This window comes from Lycorma delicatula, chromosome 1, assembly GCF_047948215.1.
Source record: "Lycorma delicatula isolate Av1 chromosome 1, ASM4794821v1, whole genome shotgun sequence".
NCBI classification, from domain to species: Eukaryota; Metazoa; Arthropoda; class Insecta; order Hemiptera; family Fulgoridae; genus Lycorma; species Lycorma delicatula.
The window spans coordinates 113,993,204-114,017,459 of record NC_134455.1 but is presented as its reverse complement, the minus strand read 5'-3'; the positions used below and the strand labels follow the sequence as shown (position 1 = coordinate 114,017,459).

General features: G+C 30.9%; 1 protein-coding gene across 1 annotated transcript in view; it reads left to right on the top strand.

Annotated features, from left to right (window-relative positions):
* Nucleotides 1-8,574: 8,574 nt before the first annotated feature.
* The window catches only part of Uxs (UDP-xylose synthase), a 52,574-nt gene continuing 36,892 nt past the window's right edge, over nt 8,575-24,256 (top strand). The window contains exons 1-4 of the mRNA XM_075359432.1: nt 8,575-8,760; nt 10,480-10,841; nt 16,778-17,063; nt 23,253-23,366. Of these exons, the coding sequence (XP_075215547.1) occupies nt 8,703-8,760; nt 10,480-10,841; nt 16,778-17,063; nt 23,253-23,366 (820 nt within the window). The 5' untranslated portion in view covers nt 8,575-8,702. The remainder of the gene's footprint in view (nt 8,761-10,479; nt 10,842-16,777; nt 17,064-23,252; nt 23,367-24,256) is intronic.

Genomic DNA, 24,256 nt, shown 5'->3' with positions numbered 1-24,256 from the left:
TAAGTTGAACCACCTAATTATTATATGTTGTCATTGTCATTTTTCCATTAAATTAACCCAGTCTTAGAGTGAGGAACATTAATTGAGGAACATCATACTGATGTTTTTGATCTTGTTTTCATGAATTGCATCTTTTACTATTTCTTTGAGAGGTTATAACACATTCTGGAGGCTCCCAAAAGAGGAAATAAGTTTTTGTCAAATTTTCTGATGAAACCTAGACTTAAATTTAGAGTTCTGCTACAGTAACATGTATATGCATCTGCATCTTTTATAAACCTAATCTACTATTCAGACATGAGTTGCATGTAAGGTGGAATAGACAAACAGAGGTAAAAAATTACTCAGGAATAAACTTAACATTTATTTTTAGATTAAGCTTAGTCTATAGATTCTCATTAGTGATTGCACTAGTGACCTTCCGCAGTCACCTAATTGGTGTGTTTTATTTTTTTATGGACCCAACTAGCTTACAACTTTACTTAACTTTTAGCATTATTTATAACTAAGCTAAAGCTGTTCTTAATGAAAAAAGATTAAATATTTATATTTAATATTTAATTCATACAATAAAATGAAAACTATATGGGGAACAGGGAAAAGGATTTTTTGAAATAAAACAGATCATATTACATTACCAAAAATACATGATTTAACTTCCATCTTTTTTCTTCTTTTTTGTTTTGTAAATGCTGTTGTGGAATATCAACCTTGTTGATGACCATTACTAATTTATGATCAGTATATAAATTTTAGACATATTTCATCAAAGAATTTTGGGAGTTCTTTTGCCAATATGCATTTTTGTACTTTTTACTGTTTAGAAGGGGAACATGTTCCCCTTGGTAAGGGAAACGTGCATAAGCAGATCCAGTTTAAGAAATAGTAGATGTGTAGTTGAACTCATTAATTTAAGGACCCTGATTTGTAGGTAATTAATCTTATTCAAAACAACTGTGAATTGGTTTCATTGCCTCCCTTACTACTTCCATCCCCAGTCAGCTTTTAAAGTTATCAAAATCAATGACTTTGGCTCTTTCCTTGTTAACTTCTATTTGTAGCATAGGCCTCTACAAAGCAGCATCCTTGGTAATATACTCTAACTGCTGTTTCAATTGACTACATGATAATATAAATGGACATATATTTTTTCTTTTGTTCTTTTCTACGTCACATTGGCCTGCCTCTTCCTCTTACATCTTGTGGTTTCCTGAATAGTGTTTAATCTCTTTCAAAGAGTGTAACTCATTTCCACCTTATATACCTTCACAAAAGCTAATTCATTTGTTTTACTATCAAGCCACTAATTGTTAAGTATTCTCCTAAAACATATATTTTAAAAACTTTCAAATTTTCCTAATACCTGCTTTTGTTACCTTCTGTGTCTCCACAATCAAATTGATAACTCTTTTACAACCAGATGTCCTCTACTATCTTTCATTGCTATCACATGCTTTTCAGACTTTACTCAACTGTATAAATGCAGCATTATCCTTTCTTATTCTAAAAAATATATCTTCATCTCATTCACTGTTTCCAGTCACAACACCTCACAAGTAAATGAATGCTCAACATCCTCCATATCCTGTTCATTAACCTGAAATTCTTCTTCATATCTTAAATTTACTTTTACATTCATTAAATCTTTGCTTCTTGCTTTCTAAATTGATTAATTTCTCTGTTGTAACAGTAATGTTGACCATATTCTCTTTAGCACAAAAATCAACAAACTACTTTCCATTTTTATCAACCTCATCTAATTTGTGCTTGAACATTATACATTTTAATCTAAGACGGAATTAAGAAAGTGGAAGCCTTGTGAAATGAAAAAGAAAGCAATTTTTCATAACTTGCTTTACCCCACAGGATATCTCTTTGAAATCCCTAAACCTAAAATCATTGGATTGAACTTGGCTGAAAACCAAAAATGATGGATATAATTCCTTTCACATTTCAGTTGCCGAGCCTGATCTTGCTCTAGTCAATGAACCAGAGAAATGACCTGAAGGCATTCTTATAGCTCTGTTTTATGGTCCTTTAAAGCAAGATTCAGAATGTGTTAAAAGAATGCCAGTAAAAATGGCTTGGGTCGACCCTGCAGTGTATAATTTAAAAGTATCTTATCAGAACTTCAGGAGTTTTAGGACAAAAGTGGATGAGGTAGTTATTGATCGTCAGTGTGATGTAATCACTGAAACATGTTTGAGTGATGAATTTAATTGCAATTACTTTTCGGAATGATACATCATTTTTAGAGCATACAGGGTCTACTATCCTGGAATCTGCGAACATGGAGGTGGAACCCTGGTAAATTGTATCCTTTCTCATACTAAATGGTTGTTTTCTAACCACTTGGGATGGATCAGGCAGATAGAAGGGGATTTTGAAGGCCATTAATTAAAAAAAAAGTTATTATTATGGAAAGCAGAAGTTCTACCATGTAACAACCTGTGCACGGCACTTTCCCACTTTGAATGTTGTGGCATTACTGGTGCGGAATTTGATCTAGTTGTTAATGGTAGTGAGGAATGTTTTATCTGCTCTTGTACACCCAAAGTTAATCACAACAATTTCCAGTGCTGGGCAATAATTAACTACCAGAATGAATGTGAACAGAGTTAAAGGTGCTAACTCAATTATATTTGAAAAAGATGACATCACTATTAAAATGAAATGTGACCCACTTTTTGGGCTCACATCTAACTTTGGGAAACATATGAGTTGAATAATGTTGCAGACTAGAACCTTATCAATAATTACAGAACTTAAGATAGAATACAGTTTACAAAATGAGGATGTTGATTCTCTGTGTAAGCAGGTTCAGTTGAACCACCAATACTGTCAGCAGATCAAAACCTTAGTCATGCTGTAAAGGTTAACAACAAAATTAATGGATATGCTACACAAACCAAGGAAATCACTTGTACTGGACTCAAGACCAGAAAAGAAAAACTCCTTTCATATTGCCATATTGCAGTGTCAGTTGAAGGTTATGTAAGGGCTATTGGCCTGGGTATCTGGCCTAAAGGAGTTTGCGTCTTACTGTTCTATAGAATTCTGAAGGATGACCAAATATTTAGAATTCTCTTTAGTAATGCAACCCTGGAAATGATATTGATCAAATCCTATAATGGATTATTCGAACTTTGATATTTTATATCAAAATATTAGAGGTCTGCGCACTAAATTTGATGAGTTTTTGCATTGCTTGCAGGAATCAAATACAACATGTAACTGTAACCAAAACATCTTTTAGAGAAACCAGCTTGATGGCTGTGTTTTTTTTTAAACAATTGGAGTGTTTATAGGACTTGACAGAAAATACTGCAAAGTTAATAAAACTTGTGGAGGAGGTTTCCTCTTAAAGTGGTGGACATAAGTTCAAAGTTTCAGATGAATGGATTTGGAATTATTTATGAAATGTATTTGGGTTGAGAAATGCTAGAAGATTGATAACTTGTTAATTGGGAACCATTATTTCAACCCAGATACCCATTTGGAAGCACTGGCAGGATAGTTTGATAGGTAAATCAGATACGAAGCGATGTAGGACTGTTGTCAGGGACTGCTATTACGTTATTAATTAGAATGATACTTTTTTTTATGCCAGATATTAAAATACTATATGTAGAAGAAGGTATTTTTTGAGTTTATGCTTAGCAACTGTATGGATAAGTGTGCTTTTCATCTGCCAAGGAATCCTCAATACTTGACTTTGTATTGTCCAATGTGGAAGTAATTGTGAGCATGGAAATTTACCACTTTATTCATCCAAACTGATCTAAGTAAAGAAGACTATAACAACTAGTGCCAGTACCCACAATTATGATTACTCTGAAGGTAACCACCTAGGTTTGTACAGTGCTATTAAGGAGACAGGCTAGAATAGAGTCTATACTTTGTCTAATATTTGAGAAACTGCTAATACCTTTTTGAATATTATTGTTTCATAGGAAGCTTAGTTCTTTTAAAAGAATAATTGAAGATATTTACTTATAATGCTTCTATTAAATAAGTACAATTAATTATCATCTTGATGTTTGTGTTGATTAGAATGTAACTTATATTTTATTGTAAAATGGTATGGGTAAGTTCTGTTTTTAACAAAATATTTTTTAAACATAATTTAGTTTTTAGCGAGATTAAGATATACTATTAGTATTAGATATTATTTTCTGACTAAGTGCACATTGGTGTAGTCGTTCTGTGACTTTTTACTATTTAGAGTACAATTTATGAAATATTTATTAAAAGCATTTCTTTGACTATTCTAGATACCCTGATAGTTTAGTGTAGTATACCAAAGTTTTTTTGTTCTGCTGCAAATCTTGTCATTAGTTAGGTATTCCCTGTTTTTCTGTGTAAATTAGGTAACTTCATGGGGGTTATGATGGCTGTAAACAGTGATGTATAGGCCATCCAAAACAAAGTTTATTATTATAAATAGTATTTAAATTAATAAATATAAATATCTGGTTAGCTTCAGTATAATGTTCCACCACAGCTTTTACTTGGTTAGATGATCTGTCTAAAGAAATTGTTTTTTTTTTTTTTTTTTTTTGTAATTTAGAGCTACTACTCTTATAGCCTGTAATCTGCCAACCATTGCAGAGTCGATAAAATCTCTACCTTTATCTGGTAGGTTCTGGCTTTAAATCCTACTCAGGCATACTATTTTTCATACACAACAGTAAAAAAAGAGAAAGACTGTAACTTGGTGTTAGTCTGTTGCTGCCAATACAAACAAATAAACGAAAATTTAAAAAGTGAAATATTGACAGTTTCATCACAAATTTCAATAAAAGCATTTTTTTAAAAATGTAATCCATCTAACACTTTAAAAGGAATTGTTTATTAACATGCTGTTGGATATTAATACTCAATTAGTATTATATTTTTACTATAATAACTAATATTATCCTCAACAAAGAATTTTTGTTGGAGATAGAACAAAACACCATGTTTCACAAACAACCATATCTGGTCTACTGTTACCAGGTCCAAACAATCACTACAAAGTGAATAAATAAATATCTATTTCAATGGTTAAATAATTATACAATTCATAGGTCATAAAAATGGTAAGTGTATGCTACTCAAAGAATAACAAAATGAAATTGCTCCAGCATTTGTGTAAAAGAATTGAAGAAACAGTGACAAAACCTGGCTGCCTAACAAAAAGGATCTGACCTGCATCTTATACAGCACTGAAGCCCAGGCTTGAACCTACCATACTGTAGAGTAAGTGTAGAGTGCTGTTTATATGTATTAATTTACTGTAATAGTCTAGTTTTGATTTGCTTGTACTGTATTAGTCTAACGTTTTCTTTTAATGTAATCAGAATCAATGAATTCATTAATAAACCTTATATTTGCTTTGCACTGCAAAGATTCCATACCACATTCCCACTCACAAGCATTAAGGTTACATGAAAAGACTTCATTATAAAAACGAAAAGAATTTTAAACATTAACTCTTAAGATTAGAATATGTTTAATGAAGTATAATAGTAGTTAATAGATACACCAAAATTATTAAGATATAATACTCTATCCCTTAAAATTTATTGACCAAATAGTATAATCCTAACCATTTAAATTAGTTTTTTTTTTTACTGAACTAGTTTTAGAAACTAAAAACAGAAAAATATAACTAAATTAAAATGAAATAAACTAGCAAATAAATCATTACCAGAAATAACTACAATCATTAAAAAAAAGAACTACTATGAAACAGACATTAAATCTGCTCCCCCCCCCCTTCCACACACATGCATGCACACAATTATTGTTTAAGAAACATGGTGTTACAGTGAGGAATGGGCAACTGTTGGGTCATGTAATGCATCAGCATTTTACATCTCTCTTTTGGGTTGCCTAGCTTACATAACAGACTTGTGTATAAGATTGAGACTGAGAATTGAGACTGAGATTGAGAATGAGACTTGTGTATAACATTATAAAAACATTATATGAGAGGTTATCTCTATAGTAAATACCATTTCATTGTAAAAAAAAAATTTATTCTGAAAACTTTATAGATATTTTTTATTGCTCTTGTACTACTTCAATACATAATAGCCACATGAATTAACATATTTATCGTAGCGATACACCAGTTTCAATATATTCTCGTCGTATTCTTTTACCGCCAGTCCATTTAGCCACTGATTAACAGCATTTTTAAGTTCATCGTCACCCGCGAATTGCTTACCACTCAAAAATTCTTTCAATTTCCCAAACAAATGGTAATCAGAGGGAGCTACGTCCGGACTATATGTGGGTAATCGTAAATTTCCCGTCCAAACGTGTCGGACATGCCACATGTGGACGTGCATTATCGTGCAGTAGAACGCCGTCGGTCAGCTGCCCACATCGGCGATGTTGAATGGTGCGCCGTAACTTACATAGTTTCGCAGTAGGCTTCTGCATTTATAGTCGTTTCATGTGCTACCGGGTTGGTCTAGTGGTGAACGTGTCTTCCCAAATCAGCTGATTTGGAAGTCGAGAGTTCCAGCGTTCAAGTCCTAGTAAAGCCAGTTATTTTTACACAAATTTGATTACTAGATCGTGGATACCGGTGTTCTTTGATGGTTGAGTTTCAATTAATCGCACATCTCAGCAATAGTCGAACTGAGAATGTACAAGACTACACTTCATTTACACTCACTCATACATATCATCCTCTGAAGAATTATCTAAACGGTAGTTACCGGAGGCTAAACAGGAAAGTCGTTTCATGTGGCATGAAATCAATCAGCAGTATGCCAAACCAATCCCAAAAGACTGTGGCTATCAGTCTGCGTCCAAATGTCTGTGATTTGACCATTGTCGGTCTGGTTGGTGATTGAGGTGGACGCCATTCACTTGACTGACGTTTTCTCTCTGGCGTGTAATACGAAATCCATATTTCATCGCCAGTAACAACTGAATTAAGGAACTCATCACCTTTTTCTGTGTAGCGCATCAAAAATTCCAAAGTAGATGCCATTCGGATTTTTTTGTGACGTTCCGTTAAAACGTGCTGCACCCGACGGGTACAAACCTTTCTGAAGCCTAAATGGTTATGAACAATGCGGCTGATAACAGCTCTTGAAACGTCAGGAAAAAGAAAGACCAAGTCGGAAATCGTTGAGCGACAATCTTTTCTGATTTATCATCGACGCGTTTCAACAAGTCCTCGGTGATTATCGAGGGCCTCTCCGAACTATCTTCATCGTGCACATTAATTCTGTTATTTCTGAACCTTTCACACCATTTTCGGACGTTTCTTTCATTCATTACATTATTATCGGACACAGCAACCAACTGCCTATGAATTTTAGCCGGCTTAACGTTTTGACAGTTTAAAAAACGTATTACTCCAAGTGTTTCACAGTCGGCGGCAACATCGATTTTCCTATTCATTTTATAATGTAATAACTCACACGTAATCAAAAATACTACAACGCGACAACTTACAGACAACAATGCAATATGTACATTACTAGCGTGGCCATGAACGACACAAGTTCGCCAATCTTAAGGAGAGAAATTTCCCAGTGGTCTTTACTTTAGAGATATCCTTCGTGCATATTTAAAGAATAAATAAATAATGAAGTAACACCCAATCTCTGCAGAACCTCATTACCCGCCATTACTTGGTTACTATTACAATATAATAAGTGTGTCACAAATAGCATACCTGTCGCAACACAGGTAACGTCATGAAATATATGTACTTGGTACTGTGATTATAGGAAAAGGATTTTAAACGTTGAAGAAGTTACAGGGGTTATGTGATAACACTTCAGTCAGTAGTTTTGTTCAATTCTTGGTTAGGAAAGAGTCCTAAGACACTCACACAAGTAGTTTGAAGCCCAATACGTTAGCAATCATATAATAGATCGTCTTCTAAAAAGTACAGTTTTGGTACAGAATAGCACAGTCCTATCCAAAAAAATAGGCATGAAAACAGAAAGAAAAACAACCCGCATAGAAACAGGTACTGCCTCTGACCAAGGGGATCACGGTGTTGTTCAACTTCAATACTATGTTCAATATACTAGTTCTGCAACAGAATAATTACAGTTATTAGAGTTAAGTGCAGGGTCTGTGTAACGTGAAGCATAGTAGTCACATTACATTAAAAAATAATAAATTATTATGAAAGATATTATTTTTACATAAAAACAATAATTAAAATTTAAAAAAAAATAGTTTACTTCATCTGGAGTAGCTGTCATTTCTAATGGCAATATTTGCTAAGTATCGCAGTCGCGAAAGTCAACATTGCAGCCATTAATATTGCTAAAATTTAATATTTTAAAAGATATTCATTACACAACTAGTTTGATATTAACAATTATTGAAAACTAACATTTCACTACCAATTTCTCAATGAAAGATTTATTGATCCTGTTACTGCGGAAAGTCACATTATGGTGAAATAAATTAACTCAGCGAAGATTGATTACTCGTTTTTAGCATGAATAACGCAGTGGAATAACGTAACTCGTTTGAACATTGGCTGCACTGATCAAATATCCCGCTTTTCTAACCTGCGCTGCTCAGATTTACAGTAAACTTCCCCACCTAACAGCCGGTTGCCAAGAGTAGTTTATCAGCTGTTGTTGACATGATGTTTGTACTTTCAGAAGTCTGCCTGTGAATGTTTCAGTTTGTGAAACCATATTTAATGATTTATATGAGTTTAAGAAACTATGGTTATTCGAAGTTTATCAGTTAAGCTGATGTTTAGTTTATTAATTTTGATTGTAGGTGAGTACTAATATTTTTACTATTTGTGAAACACATTTTAATGAAAAGTATATGCATATGTTAGTAAACATAGATTTTTTTTATTTACTTGTTAACATTAAGAATGTAGTAACTGGAGAGTAATAACTTTAAAATTACGAAAACATTTATTTTTACGGTTTTCTTTGTTTTTGTATTACTTACATTATTTTTGTTATTGTTAATTTGTTCTTATTAATTCTCAAAATACTGCCAGTTTTAAAACTTATTATAAAATTCTATAACTGACAGAGATTTGAGCCCAAATTGTCTTTGTACTATTGCCTTTTTAAACTCACTTTTTTTTATGAGAAAGTGATTTACTAGTATGTTCTGGTTTACATCAGCAATTCTACACATTCAGCTACAGTTATTGTTGCCCTTTAACCTCTTCAGCTTCTTTATAATTTAAATTCTTGAAACTGGATTAGTCTGGTGAATACCTACACCCTGCAAGGATTTCTCTTTTGTTTGGTTAGATCTCTTTGTTGCTGCTTCACTGTTACTTTCTGTTAATCTTTCAAAGCATTTGAATAGATTAATGTTCTACCAATAATGAGATAATATTTACCTTTTATTTCTTTGTGATTATTTGAATTTACTAGACCAGTTGTAAACTGAAAGAATGGAACAGTTGAGCAATTTAGACTATGAAAATTAGCATCTTTTAATCTATGTTATTCTCTTTTCGGCACCTCCTTGTTTAGTCATTTCCCATTATCCCAATGCAACTACCCCACAGCTGAGATTAAAAAAATACTGTTTTTCTGTGTTTAGGCCTGTCATAAAATTTTTCTACAACTTATTGCAACAAATGTAGACTTTGTTATTAATCATCTTGTTTTACTTAGAAGTGTTATATATATATTTTTTTTTTAACTGTTTTTATGTTATTGGCTTTTTAGATGAGAAAGACTGTTAAAATTTGCAATGCAAAGAATATGTCTTAACATCAAATTAATCGAATCAAAAACCACTTTATGATAAAAACTTTGCATCAAGTAGTTGTATAATTATTTTTTTACTGAATCCAGTGTTACAGAATCACCAGCTTTCAAAAGTGATAAAATTTCAGTTATTTCCAAGTTTTTTACTTAATCATTATTTCAAAATTGAAAGCATCAAGTCTAGTAAACCAAGATTTACTTATAATTTTGATTTTTCTTTACAGTTTTTAATTCTGAAAACAATTAGATAAAAATATTTTGGAAGTAAATGAATATATCTTTCCAAACTTATAAAATGACTGCTTCATTGTAGTTAAAAAACAGTGCCTATGTCTGTATCATCTAATAACATTAGATGTCCACCATTACCAGCCTATTTTTTGATTAATTTTTATCCTAATTTAGCTACTTGATGGCCCAGAGTGCTACTGTTTTTCTATATTAAATCTCTGAGGTTTATTTCCTGTAGCTTATTTTTAGATTACAAGGTTGTAAGTAGAGTTATAAAAAAGAGAATATATATATATATATATATATATATATATAAAATCTCTTTTTTTGAAGGAAACTGTTGTTTTAAATAAACTTTTATTATTCGGTCACAATGAATTTGCACAAATTAGTATAAAATCAGATAATAAAATTAATACTGGTGTTTAGTTTTACAATCAGTAATTTATGTTACTCAAATAACAATTTTTGTTAAATGTTTACATTGACAAACTTCAGTTGTAATTATAATATATCTTTCTAGTTATATTGTTATACAAAAGTTGGACTCATATGGAATCATTAGTAGAATACTCTGCAGTGGATCGTTTAGGAAATAATAATAATGTTGGAGTTTATATACAGCCAGCTGCTAATGACGGATTTAAATCAGACGATTTTATTGATGATGTTGATCCTGATGCAAAGACAATACCTGGACCAAACAATAATATTGTTAGATTATCAAATAAGAAAGAAAAAGATATTGTTCGAGTAGAAGGATTAGAAGAGGCTAAGGAACGCATTAGACAGTTAGAAGCAAAACTACGATCATTGGATGCCAGAATACCTAAAGCATTTCCTGATGTTAAATTTTTGGGCTACAGAGCTAAGAAAAGGATACTGGTGAGTGTAAATTATTACACTGTTTCTCTTTTAGTTGTAATGGTAAGGTTATTGAGATTTTTTTTGTGCTGTTGCATATTAAGATGTATTATTTTTCATATAAGTTTTTTAATTTGAATAAACTAGTCTACCTGTAATATTCTACTAGTTGCATCTTGAAATTTTTGTAAGAATGCTACTCTTTGAGTGGTATTTCATTCCAATCTTAAATTAACAGCCCTTAACAAGTATAAAGTAAAAAAGCAAAATTTTCATTTAGCAAAACTCAAATTTTAATGTAAACAGTAGTTTTTAAATTGTGAACATTCAATTAAACTTCCTTACCTCTTCATTTTCATTCAAAAATATAATAATTCATTCAGAAAAAACACTTGTGGTTAAGATGATCTTTCTCAACTTGAAGAAATCATAACATGCTTACATAACTAATTTTTTTTGTCCTTCAAACTGTCATTTTTTATATTTTTATAATGTTATAAATAAATAAATACAAGTATACTGTAATAAAATGTGTTGAAAGCTAAAATTGTAAACTGTGAATGTTGAAATAAAATTTAAGTAATTATTTCTTTCTTATGGTATGGAATATTGTACTTTATTATTCTTCTGCTTCTTTACCAATTTTTCAGAAGTAAAGTACCAGCTATAAACCAACTATTTTTTCTTGCAAAATACATAATTATTTTCAAATATTTTATATTTATCTGTTTACCGCTGTTTAAATATTGTACTTATAAAATAAATGAACTCAAGCAGTATGATATTTACCTCCTTTTTATATATTATATAAACAGTTATATATATAACTTTTATGTATCACATTATATAATGTGATACATGTAAAAAACCTGCTTTTACAGAAAAATAGATTTTTGAATCTCCAAAATATGAATGGATTTTTCAGTTCTAATCTCTCTTTATTGAACATGTAGGTCACACGTTGATGTGCAAGTATCTCTTTTGTTTACAAAAACACTGTGTAAACATAATTAAAGAGTAAAATAGATGCATTCTTTCGTATCCAGTGTACCATATTTAAATGGCATGAGATCTTTACAAGCTTTTCATGGACAGAACCAGCAAGATAATTTTGTTTTTTTCACTTATTTGGCACAATCATTATTGAAATAATAAATCCAAATAATAGTAATAATCTGATAACGTCAGGTTCATCCTTCATTTTAAACATTGCATATTAACTTAGAAGATTATCAAATTGTACTACGTACTGATAGTTTTACCTACTAATATAATAAATAGTACATTATATAAGAATAAAATTGTCAAATTGAACAATTATTTATTTCATTCAAAACCAACAATATTTTTATACAGATTATTTTTGCAGTTATATCCCATAAAGTGTAATTTTAAATGTATTTTTAAGAGTTTTGTATAATTTATAACATTTTCTAAGATTCTTGTGTTCAAAAAATTCATTTTTTAATTGAAAGTAAAGAAAATTAATTAAATAAATGGGTTCATTAGTTTATTAATTAATAATAATCAGACAGGTAAATTTGTTTATATCAAGTTGATTGTAAAAAAGAGAAATTAATTTATTTGATAGGGCTTTTTAAGACATTTCTAAAAAGCAATAATATTTCCTTATTTTTAGATATATTTTTTTGTGATCATAAGTTTGAATTACAAACAATGGGTGCATTTAAAAGTAATTCCTTATATTTAATAAATATTATTAAATGAATGTTCAGTTAGTATTTTTCCTGATTTCTAATTATATTTGTTTGGAGGAGAGATGTCAAAGAAATACTTCTCTAAAAAAGTGATGCCTGATGAAAAACTTTTGGGAATCACTGGAATAAATAAATTATTTTAAGTATATCCAGCAGCCTCTGAATACAAATTGCTATGCATTGTTAAAACAATTATTTTCTTATAATTATGTTTTTCTTAATATTTTGTTAAAAAGTTGACCCTTAAAATTGATTCCTTCATATCCTTGCAGCATATAAAACTGAAATAATATTCATCTACTCTATTTGTTTGTAACCCATACGTGAGGCACTTTTGATTCATGAGATTTCTATACTGACAGTGTAGTAGTTCTCAGTTCATTTTCTGTAGAATTCTTTTCTTTTTTTTTGTTATTTACTTTTCATAAATATTCCTCTTTTTAAAGTACATATCCTCTTCACATTAGTGCTATATTATTGAAAAGTTTATAATTTATTTATTTTAATCCTGTTAGAATTTGTCGGCAATAGTTTTAATCAGTTTCAGTATGAAGATTTTTAGTATTTGTTTTGTTTTTTAAATTATGTAAATGTGTGTAAATAACATAAATGTTATTCATAAATATTTATGAGATTGTAGTTGCACAATATCGAGAAAGAAATGAATGGGTTTAAATTGTTGTTATTTAATTTAGCTAAAAATAAAAGTTGTTTATGAATTTATTTTTAAAAAGGTGTTATTACGATTGTGTAATGATATAAACTTATTATTATTATGGTAATAAATCTGTAAAAAATACTTATAATTTTTGTGTGTTTGCATGCACATAAATGTTTAAGTATGTGTCATTTATGAATAAATATAAAAAACACTGAGATAATTTACTTTATAAATAGTTTAAGTATACAAAAACAGATAGTAAACTGTTACTTTGTGTTCAAAATTCAAAGAATAGCTGTTGTATCTATATTATCTCATTTAGAATTTTCTGTAAAAATCACATTTATTTAAAGTATTTAAAGTTTGAGAATTTTACCATTAATCACAGTCTTAAACATTTTTCAGAATATTTTTAGAAAGTTTTCTACATCTACTTTTCTTAACAAGTAAAATATATAATGATGATGAATTTCAGATCCCCTTATATATCCTATAGTTCCATAAAAATTTAATGCTTTTAATAAGCTTTCTTTCCCCATGTTCTTTTGTATCCTTAGCCATTATTAATTAAAAAGAATGTAAATATTACAGAATTTCAAAGAATTTAAGTAAAAAGGTGTTATGCGTAGGTGAACCTTAGTAAAAACTAAACTCAATAATGTAAGTCCCTCTTGGTTTGGATACTGATTCCCTAATATTCTTTAATTCACGGAAATCATTTTAGCGATTTGCAGTAGACACTCATATTGTCCATTAAATTCTGTTCTGTTTTATTTTTGTATCTTTTAAACCCTAATCTGTTAACCTTATTTTATATATTTTAGTATCGCCAATGAATTTTGCTTAAAAATGATCTGTCTTATTTTTTTTTACGTACTTTATTGTACCATTTGTTAGAAAAAAAATCATGAATCTGTTATAATTTAAACCTTGGCATTTTTAACAATACAGTTGTGATTAAAAATACAGTCCCTTAATGATCAACATTTTAAAACTGTTCAAATGTTGTAAATCCTCATTTTGTGTCAATGAAATTTTATAGCTTATTTAACATTTAATCTTGTGCGATTTTCAAAGTAATGTTTCAATATTTCCTTTAAATTTTATTTTTTATTTTTTTGTTATACAGTAAGAATAAAATTTTTGTTAAATTAGTAAGTTGTGTTGATTGATATATATAAGAAAAAAAGGAAATAAATTAATACAATTTTGTAAAAGTTAAATTATAATTAAGGTACATTATACCAATTTGTAAGTTTGAACTGATGATGGATACTGCCTAGTTTTAAGACATTTATTCCATACTTTATAATAGCCCCTGTTAATAAATCATTTAACTTTAAAAGATTAACATAATTTCTAAATGAAACATATAAATATCACTTATTATTTATTAAAATTATTGAAAATGTATTTAATTAAAAAAGGAGATAAGTTATTAATTTCAATTTTAAGTTATGATAAATTATTATGTATTATTTAATTTTTTGTATTCTTGTAATTACTCTGAATAAATGACTGAAAACTGAATTATCCATCTATTTGTCTAGCTAAAATATACTCTTTGTTATTACCATCATGACTATCATTGTCATTAAATGAAGTTACAATGAAAGATTCTGTTACAGAATGTAAAATCAGTTCTTCTTAAATTCTCTACTTCATTTTTAACTTTTTCATACAGGTTGGAAACCTATCCATTTCATTTCTTACTTATCTCAATCATTTTATCTTCACATTGTTTATATGTCTTGTAATCTTAAAAACTGTGTTTTTGCCTGAACACAAACTCATCTTTTCACTGTAGACCATACCATTTCAATATGTTTCAAATCAGGATGATAAGGTGGAAGTTCTTGAATGTGAGCCTGTTTCTTAACAACAATTCATCAAATTGATATAATTTTCTATTACTTTCTTTATTCAATTTAGTTGGTTGTTTCAGCTGTAGTCTTACCCTAAGATAAAATGAAAATTGATTATTTTGTAGCCAGTTGGTCCTGCCTTGATTTTTGCTTGAAGATGTTGGAAGTTTTTTGGCAAATGTGTTATGATATTGAACCTTATTAATAACTACCACTGAATCAGGAAAAAAGTTAGGAACTATTTTTTTAATTTTTTGGTAATCATGGTATCATCCATCACCTTTTGATCCAGCTGTCCATGTTAACATCACATTTGCAATAAAACCAATTTCTGTTCTGGTGTGAATTATAATTAAAAGACTCCTTATCTATCATTCATTTTAGCCTTTTCATGCTCTCCCAGCCCTAAACTTTGTTATCAAATGTAATGATAAACCATAAGATTTGTCTAAGTATACAACCAACCAGTGAGATTGTAAACATAAATAAGCTAACACCTTTGATTAAATGCTATCTTCCTAAAAAATATAAAGTATGACAATAAAACATTACAAAACCAGAACATAACTTTCAAGGTTGCACAAACCTAATGCCTTTGCATTTCTTTAAATGAAAACATAACTAAGTATAAAATAAGAGATACATTGTAAATAAATTGAACAGATAAACACTATAATTTTACAAACTGACAGTTTTAAAAAAAAGGAGGAAGCCGAATCTAATAGCATTATGATTAATAAAATAATATTATTTATAAATACTTTAAATAAATCATTAAATATTCAAAAATAACAAAATATTTAATAGAATTATAAACAACCCAAGAATAGTTAATTAATAGAGCTACTATTAATAGATAATTAATTCAGATAATAATTAACAATTAATAATTATAATGTGCATGTTGCTCTCTATCTTTCTGAGAATATTAATTTACTGCTGATAAATTTAATCAATACTCCATGATCAATTGCTGACACCTCTGTACATGGCTATTCATCTGAATATTAAGTATTTTTCGCTAGTATAAAATCAGTAATATTTCTGGAACAAGTATTTTTTCAAAATAATTGTTTAGACTTTTTTATTAGTGAAAAAATTAAGATCTTATTTGCCACATGTAATGATGCAACAACAAGGTTTATTGCAGAGCAGCTTTTTCATAAATAATAAAAAAATTTCTACTGTTATGTTTTACCATTGTATTACAGGGTTTAACTTCAGATAAATTCCATTTTAAGGGTTTTAGTAAACTTTAAATTTTCTGTTAGCAGGTTATGGTACAATTGGTCAGCTGGAGTATGTAACTGACTGTCACAGGTAATGCTAGTTGTAAATAAGCCAAATTTTGTGTAGGTCTTGAAAATCAGCAGTATGCAGTATCTTCCAGCTAATTGGTCATAGAACATCTAGAAAGTTTCTGAATACTTCGGGAATATTCAGTTATTCAGTGCACCAGATTTATCACCATTCTATTAGCGAGATAAATGATAGTCATTTACCTTATTTGTTATTGCTCATTGTGCTTAATTATGCCTTTTTCAAGTTGATCAGCTTTTGGAGGTGCTGTTTGGTGATGAATTTTTTACAATCTATTAACAGAATTATGCAATCTGATCTGTTATACTATTAAGCAGTAATTGATGAATGAGTTTATGTAGTACTGCTTTAGTAAATGTGTATTTGTTAATAAAAACCTTGATTGTTGTTTAGGTGACTGGAGGAGCAGGATTTGTTGGCTCACACCTTGTAGATCGTTTGATGATGGCTGGTCATGAAGTAATTGTTGTTGATAATTTTTTCACTGGTCGTAAGCAGAATGTAGAACATTGGATGGGGCATGAGAATTTTGAATTAATCCATCAAGATATCGTTAATCCATTGTTTATTGAAGTTGATGAAATTTATCATCTTGCTTCACCAGCATCTCCTCCACATTATATGTACAATCCAGTAAAAACTATTAAAACAAACACTATTGGCACAATTAATATACTTGGTAAGAATTAATTTTATAATAAGAACTTTTTTAATTAAAATGTGTATATCTGTTACTTCTGACAGGTTTATTCACTTGTATTTTCTTGTAAAAATTTAATTAGTAATTTATAAAAAATTTTTTTTCTTCAGCTTTCATTTCTATATTTTTTTTATCATCTAGATGTGTAAATTTATCAAACAAAACTAATAAAGCTATTTCTTATTTTTGAATTTAATGATTTAATTTAAAAGAAGCATACAGGTTTAGTTTGACAATAGGTTTTTAATAAAGTATATTTAATATAAAGTTGTTAAAAACTGAAGTAAATTTACTTTCCATGTATGAATAAAAAACGTTCTTAACATTGTCATGTTAAGACACAAGTGGTCTTTCCACAGATCCATATATGCCCGAGTTTGTCATGAATATTATTAGATTCAATATGTATATGTTTTGTGCTAGTCACAAGTATATGTATTGTAAATATATGCTCATTGGAAAGAACTTAGTCCAAAAAGTAAGAAGTTATTTTTCAATTATTTTTGCCTGTTTAAATGAGCTGTACATTAGTACAGCTCATTTAAACAAGCTTCCAAATATAGCCTTGAATGTAATAAAATAGTCTCGTGTGCAGGATGTACATCTTGTAATCAGTGTGTTAAAAACAATCTTCTTACTCCTCAAAGTAATATATTAAATATGAAAGTACATACTTGTTATATGTCTATGTACATCTAACCTGTGTATGTGCATGTCTATGTGTGTGTATTGCATACAATAACCTTTTTTTACTCAGTGGTTTATTTATAAAAATTACTAATAAAACTAATTACTAATTGAAACTAATTTTTTATGTATATATATATATGTATACTAATATATATATATTTTTTTTTTTTAAGTACAATTTTTTTGGTTACTTTTCCATGTAATCCCCACCAATTTTTCTGCACTTGTTCCATCTTTTTACGAGTCTTCTTATCTCCTCAGCAAAGAATTCTTAAGGCAATCTTGGTGATTGCAGGCATGAAACCTTGACTTGATTGTATCTGAGAAGCAGCAGCAGTTTGTTGCTAAGATGTCCAGTGAGTTGACTTTTGATAAAGTTCGAGAAATTGAACAACTTGGCAATGCTGTGTTGCAGTCCAGATGGTATGAGACAGATGGTGGAATTATAAGCATGATCTCTTCCCAAATGTTTTTGACTTGTGGATGCCTCTTGGGTGCACCCTAATAAATATGTGATGCAATTTCCTTCCAGCCATGTTGCTGTTAGGAACAGACTGCAGAAATTCAATCTTGTAAATTCTGAGTTGTGTCCTCAGTCTGGACAATTGGATGACACCTACCATGTTCTTTATCAATGCTCTAAGTACGGTACCAGTTAATCCACACAGAGATCATCTGTCAGCTTGATTGGCGATGGATCTCTGTGTAAACTGGAGGAGCCAGGCTGAATGAGCAATAGTGGAGAGTTTTATAGTGTACTTAGTAAAAGGAAGGATCTCTGAGGGAATCTAGAGCCCTGCTTCGATTTTTCTTGTATTATGTTTTTGTTTTATAAATTATGTTTTTGTTTTTTGTTTTGTTTTATTGTGATGTTACTGCTGTGTTTTTATTGTTTCATGTAATATTTTTATGTTTCGTGTTGTATGTTGAACTCACTTTTACTTTTGTTGGTAGATAGTTCAGTTCCTTTGTTTAGTTACGTCTTTTCATTTTTAAGACTCTGAGATGGGTTTTGTTTAAGTTCATTAAATGTAGTACACTGATGGGAATGTCAGTCATGGCATTCAGATCGATGGCATCCTGGCCAAGGCAGATGAAATATATCAAAAGCCGAGGTTTTGAAGATGACCTCCCATAAGGGCTAGGAACAGAGTAGGTGGGAGAGGTTGTCTTCTCCTACAGGGATCAGGATGTGTGCCAACACTTAGTTGACATTTTTCAGTAATTTGTTCAACTGTAATTCATTGGTCTTTTTGGTTAAGTGAACCAATACAAGAATGTAATGCCAATGTTGATACTGTTACCAGAAGCCCAGAGTGGTACTTGTCAGTCACACTTTTGTGCCCACTTTTAAACTTTTCCACCCACATTTAAAAACTTGCACGATTCGTGCAATTTCTGTCGTATTGTTTGTTCAGAATATTTCTGACTGTTGTACACTTTCTGAAAGTAAAAATCGGATCACAGAATGCTTTTCTTCAAAAGTACTTTTTTTGAGTGGACAAACCATCATAACTAAGACTTAAGAGGTTATGTTTACGTAAATATTAATCGAACAGTTAATGCTCTTCTCAGGGGTGTCAACTAATACTTACAAAAGTTTCAATTGCCTACATTAAGCATTTCCTTCTCTAAACATGTTCATTTAATTATTGAATGACCCTCATATGATAAAATCAATAGTAAGTAGTCTGATAGCATTATATTATCAATATAATGTGGTATTTTATAATGTGTTATAGAAGATTGATGGTTGATGATTTTTATTGAATTTCTGTAAAATTGAATATGTGGTATTAGATAATCAGTAAAATTGAATGAAGCAGATCAAGTTCTGATGGTTGCAATCAGGCCATATACTGCAAGTATCACATAAGTGGTAAGTGGCCTAAATTTGTCAGTATTCTCCCTACTAGACTCCGTGTCTAAGACCAAAGTCTGGATGATATTCAATTGGAAACCCGGCAGAAAGATTTTTCCCTGGCTTTCATCAGTGCCACTGAAAATTCAATTCTCTTTAGTTCAGGTTGAGAAAAATTTCTCGTTGGTGGACTAGACAGTTGTTTTTGTTGAAACAGTCCATGAACCATTTGAGGAGAGCTGCTCAGCGGGAGAGTGATCCTGAACAGCAAGTGGTTTTGATAGATGACTATCAAAAGCAGATTTCTGAATATTTTCATTTGGTCAGGACATCAAAGGGGATTCTTGGTGTTCTTTTGTTAGAGAGCAAGGAAATAAGATCTTTGGGGAGTCCTAGGGCATAAGTGTAAAGAAGTATTCTTTAGTCGACTCTCTCAACTCACCAGGGTCTAATAAAAGGAGATTTTAAATATTCTATTTAATGATTTATTGCCGGTTGATATTGAGACTAATGAAACCTCATATCATTGCAATTCCAAGAAGAAGTTGCTGCTTTTCACTGTTTTATCTGTGGAAATTACAGAGGAAGAGGTATTTTCAGTTTTGATAGGAATAAATAATTTTGGGGATCAATATTGGATTTCAGTGAGTTAGTTATTTCAACAATTTAGAGAGTGTATCAGAAGTAGGGAAAACGCTGTCTGTCTGAAGGTTGTCCACAGTGTAGTGTTTTAGAACCCCTGCTCTGGGTTTTTGAATTTAATTCTTTGATGTGGATGAGATTATTCAGTGGTTGCTACATCATCACATATGCGAATGATGCTGGTTAAAGGAGATTTGAGGAATGAGATCAAATTCTAGGCAGCTCAGGCTTACAAGATACTCCAGTTGTGGAGTTTGCAACATAAGATGGTGTTTAGCCCAGAGAAAACAATGATGATGTTGCTCAAGGACAGACTAGCTGTTATGCGATGACGTTGTTTATCAGTAGCAGGTCATTGACTCGTAGAGGGCCTTGTAAAGCAATCAAGTTTTTGTTCTACAAGGTATGCGGCAACGAAGTGGCAACTGCTGGTGTAATTACCCTGTAACAAGCAAGGGCTCATCCTAGTCCTGCTTGAGCTCAGAGTGGAGGTCTTAATCAGTGTTTGTAAATGCTTGCACTTGCGTAAATGAGTTCTATCCCTCTAATAGCCCTTGAAGCTTCTTGAAGGCCCTTGAAACACCTCTACAGTGGTTCGTTGATGACTGATACCAAGGCTTAATGAGTTTTGGGCAATGTTCTTTTCTTTAATAAATGGATTTAAAGCACTTGCTTCTAAGCTAACTGAGGTCAAGGAGGTTATAGTTAAAGAGGCTGTTTCCATCCTGGTACCAGCGCTTGTGCCTATAAGGGCGGAGCGGAAATGCTATATTGATGTGCTTAAAGGCAAGTAGGAAGCCAGCTTAGTCTGCAGGCACAGACTTAGTTGGAGGTCACAGTGGATCAGAAATGTAAAAGGTAGCTTCAAGTCATTGTCTATGATATAGATCTTCGCATGTTCGAGGATGAGGTTGTGTCTCTCATACGGGAGCAAAACACCAACTTGGATGGATAAGTCTGGGTACAGGTTTATGTTCAAAACTGGTATACATGATGTCCAAAGTTATCATGTTGTATTTGAAGTTGGGCCTACTCTGTTTAACAAGTTTGTTGCTAAGGATAGGTTGTTTGTAGATCTTTCTTGTAGATTCAAGGAGTTCATTAATATTCAGAGATGTTTTAAGTATTGTAGATTCGATTGTAGGGCAAAATTCTGTCAATATGCTTCACTTTGTGTGCACTGTAGTGACAAGGGTCACAAGCATGAAGAGTGTCCTAAAACGTCTGAGATTCCTACTTATATAAATTGCAGAAGGGTGCGCAAGAATTGCAAGCATTTTGTGTAGTTGTTATTTGAGAGCTGTTGAGATGTATTGTAATTTATTGTGTGGTTAAGTTTAGACAGATAAATTCTCAAGGTACTTACATTGCTCAGATTGAGATGAAATTGTTAAAATTGTCCCTTGGTATAATTCTTTTGCAACATCCATATTTGGTATAGGACGATCTGCCAGGTTTTAATAGTTGGCAAAAATGTTATATTGGAAATAACAGTATGTCCTCAGTTCTGTATAGGAGGACATTGGATTGTGCTTTTTGAGGCAGATTTCTGATACTGATTGTATCACTGTTAAACATGTTATTGATGGTCTTGATTTCTGTGATGTTATTTTTTATTTTCAATCCAGTGATCTCATTGAGGAACATTTAGAAAAGTGGGATAGAATTTTTAGTAACTGTCCTATAGTGCTAAGTGGTGACTTAAATGCTAAGTTGCTTCTTTGGCACAGTAGAGTCACAGATGATAGTGGTGAATTAGTTGAAGGCTTTGTTGTGCAAATTGGATTAGAGGTTTTTAATGTTTTCAGTGAGTTACATTTACAGAGGCCAAAATGATGACTGTGGTGTATCAAGTTTAGAGAGTCTGAAATATGGCCTCCAATAAAGCCCATCTGGGCTATGAATGGAGAGGGTGGTGTGACGATCAGGATCCATACAAGGCGGGTGCCTTCCCATATGGGGGTCAGGATAAGATGAGATATATTTACCTAAAAAAAACCCACATAAAACCAGTTTATAATGCAGCAGCAAAATCATTAAAAGAATTGCATTCTCAGTCCTTTAGATCAGCAAGTTTCTATTGGAGACAGTTAACCCAAATCAGAACCTGAACGGTTTCAGATACTAGCGATATTCACTTGAGGGAAGTTCTAAGAGAAGCTGAACTGGTGCAACATTAGATAGAAGAATAGATCAATATTGGTAAAGGTTTACTACCTAGAATTGAGTAACCAAGAAATAGACCAAATTGTCAAGAAATGTGTAATTGAAGATACTGATGAAGGTGCCAGTAATAAAGTAAACAAATTGTAACTGATGAAGAAGCTCTCAAAGGTTTGGAAGAGACAGTGGTGTGGTGGAAAGGTAAAGATGATGTGTATCATTTCCTACTTAATTTACAATTTTTTTTTTTCATGTGCAAATTTAAAATAAATTTATCATTTTTTCTAAACCAAAGATTTTTCATTTGTTACTTTTTTAAAGATAAATTCATCAATACAAACAAGTAAATAGCCATTTGTAGGCAAAATTAAAATAACATCAGATAAAGTTAACAAAACGTCACTCCTTGTTTCCCATTTAAGAAGGTGATATTTGAAGTTTTATAATTAACATTTCTTTTTTTTTTAGTGTTGGACTTAATTAAAGTAGTTAATATGCTCCAAGATTATGATACGATGCAATAATTTTGTTAATGCTATAATAGTCGTATTAGATCTAACGTTTTTTTAAAATAAGTCACGCCTACAACTCAGATCACTGTGTTCTCTCTACAACCACATTATAGCTAGGGATTACTATTTGTCTACTTTTGGGATAAACAGACCTTCAGCCCTGGTTTTTATTCTTATGTGTTTCTCAGAGATAACTTTTTTTTAGAAAAGCTTGTAGTGTGAATTTTATATATATTTCAGTTTTTGATTAAATGCTGAATTTTTCTTAGAATAATTGTATTTTCTTTTTTTTTATCTTAGGATTAGCTAAGAGAGTTGGAGCAAGAGTATTAATTGCAAGTACTTCAGAAGTCTACGGAGATCCTGAAGTGCATCCTCAGCCAGAGACTTACTGGGGCCATGTTAATCCTATTGGTCAGTTATGTTATGTATTTGTTCTTAATAATCTCATGTTGTAATTTTTGTGGTGTTATAATTTGATGATAGATTTATTAGAAATAAAAATCTTAATAATTATTAGATTGTTAGACACCTTAACAATCTAAGCATTAAGATTAAATTCTTAGGAGTATTAAGTAATTCTCTTTTATATAAATCTGTTGGTGTCTATGACTTTTTTTATTGTATTAAAGGTAATTTAAAAAGTATTGTAGCATATTTTATAAAAAATACTAGTATCCCTGTTGCAACTTAACCCATGCTTGTCGTTATTAATGTTTTCTGTCGCAGTCAGGGAATATTTAGCCAATCATGGCTCACTTTACTTGCTTTTCCTCTCCATCTAGAGAGCTCACTTCTTGGATCACACTGTGTTCATTAAACTAATGCTTGTAAGGATAATAATGATAAATAACAATTAAAGCCTGTTCAATTTATAAAAACTGTTATTATATTGTAATTTCTTCAGAGTAACAATTTGGTCAGTACAGGACCCGAAACTTTGAGTGATCTGAAGAATGCGGGTTTTAAAATAGTTGGTTTTCATGTTATAAGCAGTAGTTATAGCTGGTTACTCATCCTTTATATGGACAAAGATATTTTTTGCTTATTTCTTAGCATTACCCGACAAACACTACTGGTACTTGATCATACTCATTTGTCTTTTTTTTTAGATACTTTTATTTTATGTTTTTTAGCCAAGTAACTGGGGGTAGGTGCAGCCAGTAGTGTCACACATACACTAATAGTGTCTGTGTTGGATGAGCCACCACACCATATACCATTGCACCCCTTCAAAAGTCAAAATTTAAAAAACTTGAAAATTGTTTTTAGATATTTATCTGAAAAGTATTTGCAAGTTTCAG